The 16,747-nt window shown below is 35.0% G+C and overlaps 2 protein-coding genes across 11 annotated transcripts in view; both read right to left on the reverse strand.

Annotated features, from left to right (window-relative positions):
* The window catches only part of LOC111044459 (hemicentin-2), a 325,245-nt gene that overhangs the window by 258,987 nt on the left and 49,511 nt on the right, over positions 1-16,747 (reverse strand). The window lies entirely within an intron of this gene.
* LOC120348784 (salivary acidic proline-rich phosphoprotein 1/2-like) lies at positions 9,598-14,931 on the reverse strand. 4 transcript variants are annotated; one of them, XM_039420986.1, is made up of 4 exons: positions 14,793-14,931; positions 12,126-12,627; positions 11,975-12,024; positions 9,598-10,020 (listed from the first exon to the last, which is right to left on the reverse strand). In XM_039420986.1, exons 1-4 carry the CDS (start codon positions 14,832-14,834, stop codon positions 9,760-9,762), a joined length of 855 nt encoding a protein of 284 aa, XP_039276920.1. In that variant the 5' UTR covers positions 14,835-14,931; the 3' UTR covers positions 9,598-9,759. The 4 variants fall into 4 exon arrangements, with proteins under 4 accessions (XP_039276920.1, XP_039276919.1, XP_039276922.1 ...); XM_039420985.1 differs by lacking the exon at positions 11,975-12,024 and adding an exon at positions 11,840-11,901 and having other exon boundaries at positions 12,072-12,627; XM_039420988.1 differs by lacking the exon at positions 11,975-12,024 and having other exon boundaries at positions 12,214-12,627.

Here is a 16,747-nt window from a genome sequence, read left to right on the forward strand (position 1 = left end):
ATGCCAAAGCTCAAATTCAAATTTTATTATAACTCAGTGGAGTCGCTATATGACAAAAGTTGCTAAATTGAATATTTCCCCACTGGGGAGGACGACACCAGCCCACCAGACTAATAAGGCATGGGACACACGAGGCGGAAACTGTGCCACATCTTTAAATTTGGGGAAATCTTCACATGTGAGTTGTAATTTTTAGAAAGCCCTCACTGCTTCGAATATATGAACATAATCAAAAGTTAAATTCGAAAATCAAGCTTGATTAATAATTATTTGCACATTTAGTTAATGAGAAGGGAATTCTTACTAAGAACTGGATTGAGAATTAAAGAATTAAGTGGCCAAATAACTATTATTATATGTAGGCATTTTGAATTATTCTATAGGCTTATATCATCATTTTTAAGATTGTTATCACATGAAGGCAATTATAAGAAGGCTCAAAGTTTCAAAGATAATTTATTTATCCAAGTTCCACTGTATGCCGAACTCTAGCCCTGAGATTTACGAATATTTCATATTTGATATATTATTGGAATCTAGAATTATAGATTCATTCGACAAGCAAAAGCAAGTTAAGAAATTAAGCCTATCAATTGATATGAGCAAGCCTAGTATAATTTAAGTGAGCTACCAATGTGATATTTTCTTTCATATATCCTCATATTGCTTTACATATATTGCTTCATGTTTTATTATCGCTCATTGAATCTCTATGTAATATATGAATTTTATTTGTTAAATGCTGTACCTTCCATTCATAACCCTATCTTTATGCATGACCAATCTGGTATTAGCACATCATTTCATTATTGGCGTAATAATAAAAGTAACATCCGAACTATATTCTTCACCAACTGTGTTGGACAAATCAGCGATATACAGCATTGATTATCAAATCTTCAGAAATATCACGTTCTCAAGATTTATCTAAATTTCTCATAATCATTATCGAAATTGAATTGATTGAAACACAGGGTCATAGTATCAAGTTGGAGCAGCAGTATAAATTAATAGAAATTATAAGAAATTCTGATTGGGTGTCGCCGTTGATCCTGCTCGATATTATCTCACATTGCTGACCCCTTTGTCAGATGGCAACGGGCTGGTTTGGAGTCGATGCTATATTGTCTTGCACAATATTTAGATTCCTTTTATTTATCTACCACTTCAGCATCTATAATTTTGGAATCATCCAGAGCAATGGTAAGAATTGCAGACCGACAAAACGGCAGCAGATTGCAGCAAGTGCGAGCAGAATTTTATATAAGCTCTCTGAAGAGCTGGTAAGAACAATGTGGTATTTTTATTTCAGCAGGATTCAACGTAAAAATCCTTTGATCTCATTTGCTCTACCAATTATATCCATCTGGGCATATGTACAAGTCGATAAGGCGTTTACATAACATGTCACAACCAACGTGTAACATATATTTTATGTGTACCCCAAAAGTGACATTACAATATAATATATCGTTAATAAGTGAATGGATCGATACATTCCCAAGATATTAAACCGTCTTAACCAGTGTTTTATCTCTATTCAAAACTATCTTCTCAATTACAATTTCAGTCGGGAATTATTACTCGTAAATCAAAAAGTAGTTCTCATATTATGAGAACATATAGCAAGGTGATACAATTTTCATATCACAATGGAGTAAATTTCTTGTTGAGTATCGATTGTGAATATCAATAATTTCAAGAATAATGACGTTTTGGTAAGTCTCATTGATTTTTTTATATAAATAATAGTATCCTTGATATACTGAGTAGTGTATTATTGGACTATCAAAACAGAAATTAGGAAATTATTCCTACGAAAGTGGGACATTTCTGAAGTAACATCTTATTAGAGAGTGTGTTTATATTTATTAAAAGATTGTAGGAATTATTAGATACATGATTCATGACACAAAATTACTACATGCATGAAACTGGAACGTGGAAAATTGTCGAAGCAATAATAATTTTAATTATGTTTCCGTTACCTCTAAAGAATCTCATAATGATTCTTAGTCATGTAAAGGGATAGTAAGCTGGTATGAATCCGCAACACTTCCATTTTCAATTGAATTGTGAAAGTTGTTACACACATCAAATTAGAGAAGAGTACTATCGGAAAGTGTTTAGAGTACGAGCGTTTTGAACGCAAATTGGAATTGTAATAGTGAAATATTTATCACACATAATCTATCGCCATTGGATGCTATTAAGTTCATCCATCAATGGTAGAAATACAAAATTTCATAACCATAGAATAAATTTAGATGAAAAATCAGGCTCGACCTTCCATATAACAGGAGCTAAATCATTTTCGGAGATCTATTCTGGAATGGAATCACTTGTTCTCAGCTTTCAATGCGGGATTGCAATATTGATTTATCATAAAGTTGCATGTCACATGGGACATACTATCTCAGTTTATCAGTTGAATCATGTTTCAAAATAGTTCTCCACAATGAAATGAGCTATTGTTCAAAATAAGTTGACCTTATCAACTCAAATTGAGCTGATATGGAATTATTTGTGTGATATAAGTAGACAATTTCAACGGATATTAATTCTGTCATTCATCTGATATTCATAGGGCTGATATGCATTCACTTAACTCCAGCATCGTGAGCACTTACTTAGCAGATATTATCGTGCACTTAGAGAGACATTTGGAGTTCTCACTTGAGTGAGACATTTTGTCAAGAACTTACTTCAATCTGACATTTCAAATCATAACTGGAGTAATCAACCCATGCCTTCTAGTTACGTATTTCATGCACTTAAATACTTGTCAGTCATCAGCCTTTGTAAGCCATGACGTTTCCAGCTTCAGCCCAAACCTTCATAGAGACAATTCCATGGATCAGTTCATGGCATTCATTAATTTATGGTTTTGGTTGAAAGGGAAGTGTTGTTATAGAAGGTCTCATAATCATTGAATCCGGTTTAATGGCTCGTCTACATCAAGTCTTGGTAGAGTATCAACACAGATTTATTCGTTTTGTAGACTATGGTACAATATTAATTCTTCCATTACCAGTCATAGCAATATTATAATTTATAATGGTTATATCAATAAATGAAATGAATGAACATGTTACTTTCAAAAATTACTAAAGATCTCGTGGAATGAATTGAGGGGTTGATAACTCATTCTATCAGTAACCTATCAATTATAGGATCGTTTTAAATTTTCAAAAAACACATCGTACAAAATTGCACTGTAGCTAAAAATTGAACGTATTATTTTCCACAATTACCCAAGATACTATTAGAAAGAATGAATATATGAATGCTTTACAAGAATGACTTATTCCTTTGATCAATATTACATTTTCATTTTCTCATTTCAATACTGAGGAATATTTTCGAGTAGTTACTGAAGTGCAAAAAGGTGAGTTGACTTCTTGAGGCGGATTGGAACGATCAAATACATTCTTGTTTCAACAGAAAGCTATTAGCAAATTCTAATTATCTATATCGATCGACAGAGGCAAAAACAATTCTGAAAGAGAAACGTATTCAGAAACTCAACGAGAGTGAGATTTTCCTTTTTTCTCGCTTCCTCTTTTTGTTTTTCTTCTTCCGTCTTTGCCCTATTTTCCTCTATCACTTCTATTTCTTCATTCCACGTTCTTCTCCACTCAGAACTTATGTTTTCGGTGATTTATTTCCGTCATTTTCTTTAAAATCTGCTTCCAATTAGAACGTCAATATTTATTCGTCTGTGACGTTGAAGGCAGAGTTTTTCTCGGATAGCGATTTCCAATTTTTGGAGGTTTTTCAAACGGTTGATGTACATAATTGAACGAGCGTTATCGAATTTCTCACTTTAGCGTTACTAGAGCACAAAGTCGTTTTCTGTCTGTGTGTGTGTTCGATAATAACTTTAGAGAGAATTGATCAATCGACTTCAAATTTTAACACGAATTCTTCGAACCTTATTACAGGTCAAGTTCGTTGGACAACAAAATTGACTCACTCCTTCGTCCTTTTTCAGGATATAAAACTAAAATTGAAATTGCATAAGATAAAAATTTGTTTTGATTTTACATTTAACAGTCTTCTGGAATTATTTGCATGCTATTTCTGTAATTCTCCTATTAATTTGAAGAAGCTGATGCTATTATTTTGGCAGTTGTCACACAATCTGTTAGACAGATTTTATGCGCCGACACATGATTTCAGCTAAATAATACTCGCTTCCGTTAAAGTCTCTCTATCTGTCAGTAACATACACGTAGTTAATACTACTTGTGATAGCAGTTGCTATGACAAATTTGTTTGTCCAAAGTGTTAAAATGTGAGTAGAAGCTACTATTATAGTGTTCATTAACATTTGATTATTCAATGTACCGTATGCATATTCATTAATTTCATTTGCGATCATTGAAACGGTTTGAGATATCGATGTGCGGGTTCCACCTTTAATTTCCCTTGATATTCTGTATCGGAATTGTGTATCACATGACCACCTTCCCATTTGAAGAAATGAAGTTGGATTCAAAATGAAGCTGAATTAAAAATGAAGCTGGATCCATAAATGAAGGATCCAAGATAGCGGACAAAAGTTTTGAAGCCTCAGAAAGATTTTTTTTCAATTGGAATAGGATCCTCATGGAACCTACTACTGTGATATCATACTTGTAAAAGATCTCAGATACCAATACAATAGTTCATGAGCGAGTTTTTCAACCCAGGGGGTCCCAAGTACAGTAGGAGTAGTACGGTTTAATACAGTGTGGTCGTTTTACGACTCATAAAATTGCACTTCTGGATCGTTGACGATTTCAAACAACAAAATGGTAACTAGTCACTGGAATCAAGATAAAGATTTGTGAATGAGACCAAATAGCACACAATTTCTGAAAGCACTAGACACTGTTCAGTGTTTCTCTTGTTTTGATTGATAGTGTTATACTTAAAATATCAATAATGTGAGAGTCGGGACAGATAGTATATGAAACCGATAATTTCCAACATCGGTAGTGTATACAACCACAAACCCAACGAAGAATTGTGATTGAAAACTAAAAGCTTCTCTATAACTTCAACTTAAAATAAAGCGATAGATGAAAATATTAAAAGTGTTCCAACATTCAGAATTAAAACTTTGGGAAGTAAATATGACTTCTCACGGGCTTCATGAAATATAATTGAGTGAGTAAAGCCCTAGCTTTCAAGGGATGAAGGGATAAAGACTGCTCAATCTTCCTCTTCACCTTTCAACCTTGGAATGTTATAACTAGAACCACTTCAAGGAATGCAGGCAGACTTTGAGATGATGATCAACATTACCCGACACAGGATGAACCCGACACTGAATGAGGAACCCTTCATCAGAAGGAATTAAGACTTGAAAGTCCTGCTTATCTTGAAATGCTAGATTTCTAATATTTCTGATGATTATGATGTACGAGGCTTATGAGGCTTTAAGATGATCTCCATGAGTAGGAATGGAATGAGAAACTCTCTCATTAGGGAGAATTGGGACTTAAAAAACTCCTCCATTACTCAACCGTGAAATGCTATAGTGAGGTCCACGTTATAATGACAGTATTTGATCAACTTTAGTTTTGCTATCCTTGTCTATCATTCGACAAAGCCGGTGGTACTATCCTTTTCTAGGTCCACAACGATGCCAATTATGTTTTGACAGTGTAGAAATATAATTAATCAATGCAGAGAATCGGCATCGCTATTCTCCTATCTTTATCTACTGCCATTATAACGTGGACCTCACTATAGAGCTCAAACTATTCGAAGAATTTTGAACTTCATGATGAGGCTCTGGAGATGAACGCATACAAGAGGCTAGTTGCCATCATCAGCTACTGTTTGCTATCAACATTGTTATCATCATCTTCATAATCATCATCATCATTTTCTTTTTCTTTTCTTTTTCTCTTCCTCTTCCTTCTTCTTCTTCTTGAAACTTATCATCATAATAATCCTCACCATAATATATATATATATATATATAAATCATCATCAAATCATCATCATCATCATCATCATCATCATCATCATCATCATCATCATCATTATAATCTACACAGCTGTTGAGAGAGCAGCGAGGTGCTGAATAAGTTGAATGCTGAGAAAAGCAAGATGATTTGGTGAGAAAATCCTTGGTGGACCAAGAGCTAGGCAGCAGTCCTCGTTAGCTCTGTTGGCTCAGTTAGCTGCTTCAGCTCAGTTAGCTTTAAAACTTGAGACGTAGCTGATACTACGGACTCTCTTCTGCAGAAGGAAATAGGGACTATTCACTGAGAGCGTGGAAAGGTAAATTCTCTGACCAAAGCTTGAGGCTTAAGCATGCTGAGCCTGGAAGGTGGTCTAAATGAGAGGAGGAAGATGCACAGTTGTGACTGTGCTGTCTGAAAATGAGGTGGGAGTGAGAGGAGGGGGTAGAAAAGTAGCGAGAAGTAGGAGGGAGTGAAAGAGGGACGGGAGAGTTCATGAGATGGTGGATAGTGATCCAATAGGAATCAATTCGGGTGGAATTGAAGAATATTAGTTCAATTTGTGGAGTGAGAGGTAATAGAATTGAATAATGGAGATAAGATGAATAACGTCATGCAAGAGTTGAAAGATATGAATACTAGTAGTTCTGTGAACAGTAGACCTCACGCATTTTTCTCATCCACAAGTATCTGATGTCACCTGTTCTAGTTGATTCAGTTGAATCATAATTTAAAGACTGTTATTTGTTTTCTCCAAGATCATAAACTCACTTATGTTAATAAACTCAGTTCACGTTCAAATTTGTATCTCATATGAAAATTCATCCAGTGTCGTGATGATCTTTCCATTTGATAGAGATATTTCTCAACTATTCAAATTAATTGTTATCAATCAAAAATATTAGTAGTCCTGTGAACAGTAGACCTAACGCTCAGTAAGTTACATTGACCTGTTGTTATGTTTTCTCAAAAATTAATAAATAATTCATCAATTTAAAATGTCTAGAAAAGATCTTAAATAAACATAGAGCTTTCTGTTCTATCGTACCGTGACGTGCCGTCCCGGAATGTGAGTGTGAGCGCTGTTATCAGGTTTGGCTGCCGTCGATACGCCAATCCAATCAACCCATCAGAGAACATTCTGTGTTATCGTGTTGGCGAAAAATCGGTATGTTGCAATTTGTTGCAATTTTAATCATCAGATTAAAAAAGAAAAATGTAAAAAAAGGTTTTCTATTATAACTCCAAACTAGAATCAAGGCCTCAGCTTATGGAAAGACAAAGTTAGTAGACAACTGTCTACTAACGTTGATGGAAAGATAAATTTCCAAGATGTTTGATGTTTTTGAACGGGTAGTATTATAGTCCACTAGACAGCTGATTAATGATGAATAATTCTAAAATCTGATCTTTATGGTAATATTGGCGTTCAAAGGAGACTCCTTTTCCTTTTTTATCGTCATTAAAATGCAAAATTTCAAAAAAATTCAAAAAACCGTCTGTATACGTCGAAGCAAAATTCAAAAACCCAAAGAGAAATGAGAACCGTCTACCTCAAATCTCAAGTCGACCGTTGAATCTTAGACCTCACTTCGCTCGATCAATGAATAATTCTATATTCTGATTGATCCTATCTTCAAAGTAGATGATAATTATATTATAATATAGTGATATCAGAGTATGAAGGATTTTCTTTTCTTCTCAAATTATCCTTCAAATGCAAAATTTCAAAAAAAACTTGAAAAAGGAATATTCCTGCCAAATCTCATCGTATTCTATCAACACGTTTGGGCGTAATCGCGTTACATACAGATAGATAAAAGCGAATCTATCTAAAACATAGTCCTCACTACGTTCGGTCAATTATTTGAGGGAATGACAATATACAAGGGTGATTTTTTCAACCTTCGATTGGCCATGAATAAAGAACGAATGCAAATAGAAAATATTTTTTCCACTAGAAGATACTCACACTTGATAATAATTATTATTCAACCTGTTTGCCGTAGAGAGTGAGGCAATCGACTCACCAATGGATCAACCACTACCTTAACACTATTAATGAATTTTGACCGCTGAATAAGTTCAAATGGCCCATGATATGGTTTTGGAGCTCCTCATTTCTAGTTCAGAAGTGCTGCCCCCAAAGATATGTCTTGAGTTTGGGAAAAAGTATAAGTTGCTGGTGGCGAAGTCAGTTTTATATGGCAGATGATCGAAGTTGTCTCATTATTTGATTTGCTGAAGAGGCCGTTTTGTTGCACCTGCAACATCATCACTCATAGAGTTTTCTACTTGAACTTCAAACATACCTCGATAAGTTACTTCTCCTTGCAATAAGTATTGCGCTAAGCAATTAGCAGTTTAGCAGTTGGCGGGAGACTGAATTGATGCGGCCATGTTTCTGTGCTTATGACTCGACAGCAATAATAATTGACAATCTGCCCCATCGATCACAGAGAATTTGTTAAGGGGACACACTGTTCAGCTTTGTGAGAATCAAACCTCCTCCTTCACTATTCCTCTTCAGTGTCTTATGATTTGTGATCGGAGGTTGGAACTCTATAATTATTATGGCCATTCATATTCAATTAGTGAAGATAAGAAAACGAGATGAAAGTGGAAGAACCAGTTGATATTACAGCACAAAATCCAAGAAGAAGAAGAAGAAAGAAGAAGAAGAGGAATAAAAAGAAGAAACAGAAGTAGGTGGAGGAAACGAACCAATGTGAAAACACTGCCACTTACAATGCGGTCGTCTCGACAGAAACCTCCCCTCTCTGTATCACACCACTAGAAGGTGAAAACCTGTATCAGCAGAACGACCCTCCCTTACCGTAGAGCCTCAGGATTAGAATGTTTCCACGAGTTGCCATCCAGCTATGAACGAATTAAATGACCAACAACTGTCTTTTGCTGCATTCCAACTTAGGAAAATGGTGGGCTGAAAGAGTCTCTTATATGAGTTTGAAATATTATTTCTTGAAAGAGTCTATACAAAACACAATAATTATTTAACAACTGTTTGCTAAGAAAAAACAATTTAGTGAACTGATTCGAAAACTAGTGTTAGTTCACTTTGTTCAGATACCGTGGTAAAAGTTTTTTTTGTGGATTCACACATTAATCATCCCCGGTGCAGTAGGAATATTATTTCCTCAAGTTCTTATAGGATTATTCATTTTTGCTGAGCTGATCTGAGTTGGAATAGTCCCATCAAGAACTCATGGGGATTGGATTCCTACTGTACCAGTCACTTCAATAATAAGTGTGAATCCGCGCAGAGAGACCCCCAATTGATAATCAATAGCTCATTCTTGGTCAAACAGGATCATATTTGTCAAGATGGAGTGCTAGAAAGTGAAAGGTATTTCAGAGTGGTTTAACAGCATAGTGATGAACAGAATGCTTTTTGCCTTGCGGGCGAGGCAAAATTTAAACTCAGCACACACCATAACCCAATTCACGATTTTGCATTGATGAACATAGGCTATGCATGATAACATTGATATGTATTATGGTTGATTCTTATCGAATGTTTATGTGAAAATATGGATTTATTAGTATCAATTTTATTACTATTAATTTGAAAATTGTTGTATTTGTTAAACAATAACTAAAATATCATCTCAGATGCGAAGTTCATCAATGAAGAACAATATTCATTACTTATTGTATTTTTTGGGTTTTATACATTCTATTCAACATAATAGCGAATCCCATTCAGGGAGCCTATTCATTGATCAAGAAAATATGTTCACAGCTATATGTTCATTACTACATAGTGAATTATATTACACTATATACAACATATCCCTTGTTGCTTATCCATTGCTTCAACTGGCATAATAGTTGTCATTGGTGGTCCCTGCTGTTTACCTCCCTGTTGCTTATCCATTGCTTCAACTGGCATAATAGTTGTGATTGGTGGCCCTTGTTGCTTGTATGCTGCAGCACGTTTGACTGGTCCATCAACTGGCATAATAGTTGTCATTGGTGGTCCCTGCTGTTTACCTCCCTGTTGCTTATCCATTGCTTCAACTGGCATAATAGTTGTGATTTGCTGAAGAGGCCGTTTTGTTGCACCTGCACTGTGAGGCCGAATCGTTGATCAATATGTTCCCGGAAGTAATTCGAACTGATGACTTTAATATTCCGCATTTAATCATATACGTAGTCTACAACATCATAGAGTTTTCTACGTGAACTTGAAACATACCTCGATAAGTAACTTCTCCTTGCAATAAGTATTGCTAAGCAATTAGCAGTTTAGCAGTTGGCGGGAGACTGAATTGATGCGGCCATGGTTCTTTGCTTATGACTCGACAGCAATAATAATTGACGATCTGCCCCATCGATCACAGAGAATTTGTTAAGGGGACACTTTGTTCAGCTTTGTGAGAATCAAACCTCCTCCTTCACTATTCCTCTTCAGTGTCTTATGATTTGTGATCGGAGGTTGGAATAATATCCCCCATATTATGTAATAATTCATTGTAATAACTCTATAATTATTATGGCCATTCATATTCAATTAGTGAAGATAAGAAAACGGGATGAAAATGGAAGAACCAGTTGATATTACAGCACAAAATCCAAGAAGAAGAAGAAGAAGAAGAAGAAGAAGAAGAAGAAGAAGAGAAGAAGAAGAAGAAGAAGAAGAAGAAGAAGAAGAAGAGGAATAAAAAGAAGAAACAGAAGTAGGTGGAGGAAACGAACCAATGTGAAAACACTGCCACTTACAATGCGGTCGTCTCGACAGAAACTTCCCCTCTCTGTATCACACCACTAGAAGGAGAAAACCTGTATCAGCAGAACGACCCTCCCTTACCGTAGAGCCTCAGGATTAGAATGTTTCCACGAGTTGCCATCCAGCTATGAACGAATTAAATGACCAACAACTGTCTTTTGCTGCATTCCAACTTAGGAAAATGGTGGGCTGAAAGAGTCTCTTATATGAGTTTGAAATATTATTTCTTGAAAGAGTCTATACAAAACACAATAATTTTTTAACAACTGTTTGCTAAGAAAAAACAATTTAGTGAACTGATTCGAAAACTAGTGTTAGTTCACTTTGTTCAGATACCGTGGTAAAAGTTTTTTTTGTGGATTCACACATTAATCATCCCCGGTGCAGTAGGAATATTATTTCCTCAAGTTCTTATAGGATTATTCATTTTTGCTGAGCTGATCTGAGTTGGAATAGTCCCATCAAGAACTCATGGGGATTGGATTCCTACTGTACCAGTCACTTCAATAATAAGTGTGAATCCGCGCAGAGAGACCCCCAATTGATAATCAATAGCTCATTCTTGGTCAAACAGGATCATATTTGTCAAGATGGAGTGCTAGAAAGTGAAAGGTATTTCAGAGTGGTTTAACAGCATAGTGATGAACAGAATGCTTTTTGCCTTGCGGGCGAGGCAAAATTTAAACTCAGCACACACCATAACCCAATTCACGATTTTACATTGATGAACATAGGCATTGCATGATAACATTGATATGGATTATGGTTGATTTTTATCGAATGTTTATGTGAAAATATGGATTTATTAGTATCAATTTTATTACTATTGATTTCAAAATTGTTGTATTTGTTAAACAATAACTAAAATATCATCTCAGATGCAAAGTTCATCAATGAAGAACAATATTCAATACTTATTGTATTTTTTGGGTTTTATACATTCTATTCAACATAATAGCGATTTCCATTCAGGAAGCCCATTCATTGATCAAGAAAATATGTTCACAGCTATATGTTCATTACTACATAGTGAATTATAAAACACTATATACAACATATCCCTATCAACATACAACATATTGTTGCTTATCCATTTATCCATTGCTTCAACTGGCATGATAGTTGTGATTGGTGGCCCTTGTTGCTTGTTTGCTGCAGCACGTTTGACTGGTCCATCAACTGGCATAATAGTTGTCATTGGCGGTCCCTGCTGTTTACCTGCCTGTTGCTTATCCATTGCTTCAACTGGCAAAATAGTTGTGATTGGTGGCCCTTGTTGCTTGTTTGCTGCAGCACGTTTGACTGGTCCATCAACTGGCATAATAGTGTCATTGGTGGTCCCTGCTGTTCTGGCATAATAGTTGTCATTGGTGGTCCCTGCTGTTTACCTCCCTGTTGCTTAACCATTGCATCAACTGGCATAATAGTTGTGATTGGTGGCCCTTGTTGCTTGTATGCTGCAGCACGTTTGACTGGTCCATCAACTGGCATAATAGTTGTCATTGGTGGTCCCTGCTGTTTACCTGCCTGTTGCTTATCCATTGCTTCAACTGGCATAATAGTTGTGATTGGTGGCCCTTGTTGCTTGTATACTGCAGCACGTTTGACTGGTCCATCAACTGGCATAATAGTTGTCATTGGTGGTCCCTGCTGTTTACCTCCCTGTTGCTTATCCATTGCATCAACTGGCATAATAGTTGTGATTGGTGGCCCTTGTTGCTTGTATGCTGCAGCACGTTTGACTGGTCCATCAACTGGCATAATAGTTGTCATTGGTGGTCCCTGCTGTTTACCTCCTTGTTGCTTATCCATTGCTTCAACTGGCATAATAGTTGTGATTGGTGGCCCTTGTTGCTTGTATGCTGCAGCACGTTTGACTGGTCCATCCAGCATCATGGTTGGTGTGCCTGATGATACCTGGAGAATACTTCAGAGATTAATGAGTGTGTCATCAAGTTGCAACAGTTGCAACTCCAAGTTTCATGACATAATCTTTCACCTTCTTATGTGAGTACAAGTATTTCAAACCTCCACAGTGAGTCTCTTCATCAGATGATTGTCAGAATCTTGGTAACTTCAGCATTCATGCTTGTTGGCCACCATGTTAGCTCCTAATAATTTTTTCATACAATGAAAGGTGCTGTTATGATCCCACTTTCAGCATTCTTGAGAAAAAATATTTCTATAACACAACTACAAACGATAGCTTCAACATCAGTTATCATAATACAATAATACACTGATTTCACCTATAACATTTTTGATATTTTTGACCTATAGTATTCATGGATATCTCATGGTCAATATCATGAATGTCTCTACACATGATCAAGAAAGAAATTGATACTATTCAACAAGTCTATACAATCAAGGAGAACAATCAATTAGAGAACTGGCATGGTTTTCTAATAACTGTTAGGTTTATCATATGATGGGTAAAATTAGTTTTCCACTGCAAACTGTACTTTCCACTCTGTTTTCAATGACACTCCAGCCATGGAAAATGAACTTACAACTCTCAATAACTAGATGTTATTCTGGAGCACTAGCTTTTTGAATATTCCAGATCACTGTCTCAGACAATACCAATCAATGTGCCTAATTCAAATAATTTTACAGAGTTAAAAATAGAATTTTGTTCCAAAAAAAAAATTTGTTTGAAATTTTTGAAGTTTTAATAATCATTGAAACAGTTGGTACCAAGGTACCTAGTATACATTGTATTCTAGGTACATTGGTTGGTACTATTACAATACGAGATGAATGTCTCAAATATTATAGTTTGGGTAATTCTAAGCATATGGTGTAAGATCGATCCATTCTCACTATAACTGGGAATATCAATCGATATGAAACATTTTGTCAATTATGGCCGCCATCTTCGATTTTTCAATAAAGAAGAATAAATATCTCCATTATTCACATCATCATTATTCTTATTTGTTGTAAACAAGAGATTTCTTTAAAAGTATTTTCCATTAAGTGAGCCATTTCATCAAAAATCGATTTTATATCTAGAGCCTCATGATTATGGAACCTCATGCATATATATTCGTGCAAAATACGGTGGAATATCTTGAATGATTATCAAACAACAAGCGATATACCAAAACAAAACCCTGGAAATGTTGGCGGCCATTTGTTTTCGAGGTGTTTTGTTTGCCTGCGATTCCGACTTATCATCACTTCGTTTCTTATTATACTAGTCTTAACGGAAAAATTGAAACATCTTCCATGGCTGTTACTCGAAAATGACGGAATGCCTATTTTAGTACATTTGCGCCCTCTCTATATAGGCCAATCTAATATAGGCTACCCGCTACATAGCCAATAACTTGGAAGTGCAAGATTGACAATTGTCGCGGAAGAAAATCACATAAAGCTCATGAATATCTTACTGTATCATAGAACGATGAATCTTAGAATTTATAGAATGATATAATATCCTAGCATATTTTAGAACTATCGAATTGCTGTCAACAGAGTCAGACTTGACCTGCTGGTCGCCAACATCGTAAGCGGATAGCGCACTACAAGAAGAAGAAGATAGAACTACCGTAACATATTACAATAGTAGCCTATTATTATAGTAGTATACTACAGTCTACTATTGTACAATAAATAGCGTTCAGCGTTTCTATTGAAAGAATACGGTACCGTACAGTTTTTGAGGTTGAGTGGACTATAAAAAATGACCTTATTCCGCCTGGAGAAGAAATTTATAATGAAAATCAGAATGAATCCAAATTGTATGCACGGAAATTATAATGAAGGATAAGCTCAAGCTGCCCATATTAAGAATGCAAGGAGATGTATTATAACAATATCAGAAAACTGTACCCAAAACCAAAATCTCCAATGATTAATGAGACTGATCGGTAAATAAATATAATACTCGTTAGAAAATATATATTTGGATTAATTGAGAATTAAAATCTGTAAGGTGACCAAAAATGTCATCATAACAAGAAATGAAAAAAACATATTATGTTGGAATGGAAGAATACGAAAATGAGATTGGAAAAAATCGTTCTCAACACTCCAAATGAAAAAATGAAGGTAACAATATAATCACTACATACCGTAACGGCTACCACAAAAATACACAAACTCAGAGACTTCATTGTTCGACTGCACAAGATATTTGTCTGTGATAGGAACCTATTTTGCAGCTGTATTTATACTACACAAATCCAATATTCTAATTTGTTATAATGTCAAAAACTCCATATTCTTACAAAAAACATGCTGATAAATAATATTTTGAGACAATTATTGTAATTATTCTAATGATACCGCGTTTCTATCGCAATTATTGTCTTTGGAGTTTGATAGTAGTAATGCATATAATTTTTACAGTAATATTGACAGGAGGAGAGTGTGGTACATACAGAATGTGATAAATAATATCATATAAGCTCTCAATATGTATGACAATTCTTCATTTTTTGATGAGCTATAAAGTTGAATGATGAACCGTCTAGTTGACAATCACCGCCGTGATAGTGACGTTTTGACACTTCATTATACCAACGTATTTTCGATATTTAATTTTGTATCTCTACCTTATTATAACTTCAGTTTATAATATATTACGATCAATGAACTGTGTAGAATTCGAAATCATTAATTTATTGGAAAAATCCATATAATGACTTAATGCACTGAAACTTTCCCATGAAGTAATAACTAGAATAAATATCTCCATTATTCACATCATCATTATTCTTATTTGTTGTAAACAAGAGATTTCTTTGAAAGTATTTTCCATTAAGTGAGCCATTTCATCAAAAATCGATTTTATATCTAGAGCCTCATGATTATGGAACCTCATGCATATATATTCGTGCAAAATACGGTGGAATATCTTGAATGATTATCAAACAACAAGCGATATACCAAAACAAAACCCTGGAAATGTTGGCGGCCATTTTGTTTTCGAGGTGTTTTGTTTGCCTGCGATTCCGACTTATCATCGCTTCGTTTCTTATTATAGGCTACTAGTCTTAACGGAAAAATTGAAACATCTTCCATGGCTGTTACTCGAAAATGACGGAATGCCTATTTTAGTACATTTGCGCCCTCTCTATATAGGCCAATCTAATATAGGCTACCCGCTACATAGCCAATAACTTGGAAGTGCAAGATTGACAATTGTCGCGGAAGAAAATCACATATAAAAGCTCATGAATATCTTACTGTATCATAGAACGATGAATCTTAGAATTTATAGAATGATATAATATCCTAGCATATTTTAGAACTATCGAATTGCTGTCAACAGTGTCAGACTTGACCTGCTGGTCGCCAACATCGTAAGCGGATAGCGCACTACAAGAAGAAGAAGATAGAACTACCGTAACATATTACAATAGTAGCCTATTATTATAGTAGTATACTACAGTCTACTATTGTACAATAAATAGCGTTCAGCGTTTCTATTGAAAGAATACGGTACCGTACAGTTTTTGAGGTTGAGTGGACTATAAAAAATGACCTTATTCCGCCTGGAGAAGAAATTTATAATGAAAATCAGAATGAATCCAAATTGTATGCACGGAAATTATAATAAAGGATAAGCTCAAGCTGCTCATATTAAGAATGCAAGGAGATGTATTATAACAATATCAGAAAAATTACCTAAAACCAAAATCTCTAATGAATAATGAGACTGATCGGTAAATAAATATAATACTCGTTAGAAAATATATATTTGGATTAATTGAGAATTAAAATCTGTAAGGTGACCAAAAATGTCATCATAACAAGAAATGAAAAAAACATATTATGTTGGAATGGAAGAATACGAAAATGAGATTGGAGAAAATCGTTCTCAACACTCCAAATGAAAAAATGAAGGTAACAATATAATCACTACATACCGTAATGGCTACCACAAAAATACACAAACTCAGAGACTTCATTGTTCGACTGCACAAGATATTTGTCTGTGATAGGAACCTATTTTGCAGCTGTATTTATACTACACAAATCCAATATTCTAATTTGTTATAATGTCAAAAACTCCATATTCTTA

Source organism: Nilaparvata lugens, chromosome 2 (assembly GCF_014356525.2).
Source record: "Nilaparvata lugens isolate BPH chromosome 2, ASM1435652v1, whole genome shotgun sequence".
In the NCBI taxonomy this organism is placed as follows: domain Eukaryota; kingdom Metazoa; phylum Arthropoda; class Insecta; order Hemiptera; family Delphacidae; genus Nilaparvata; species Nilaparvata lugens.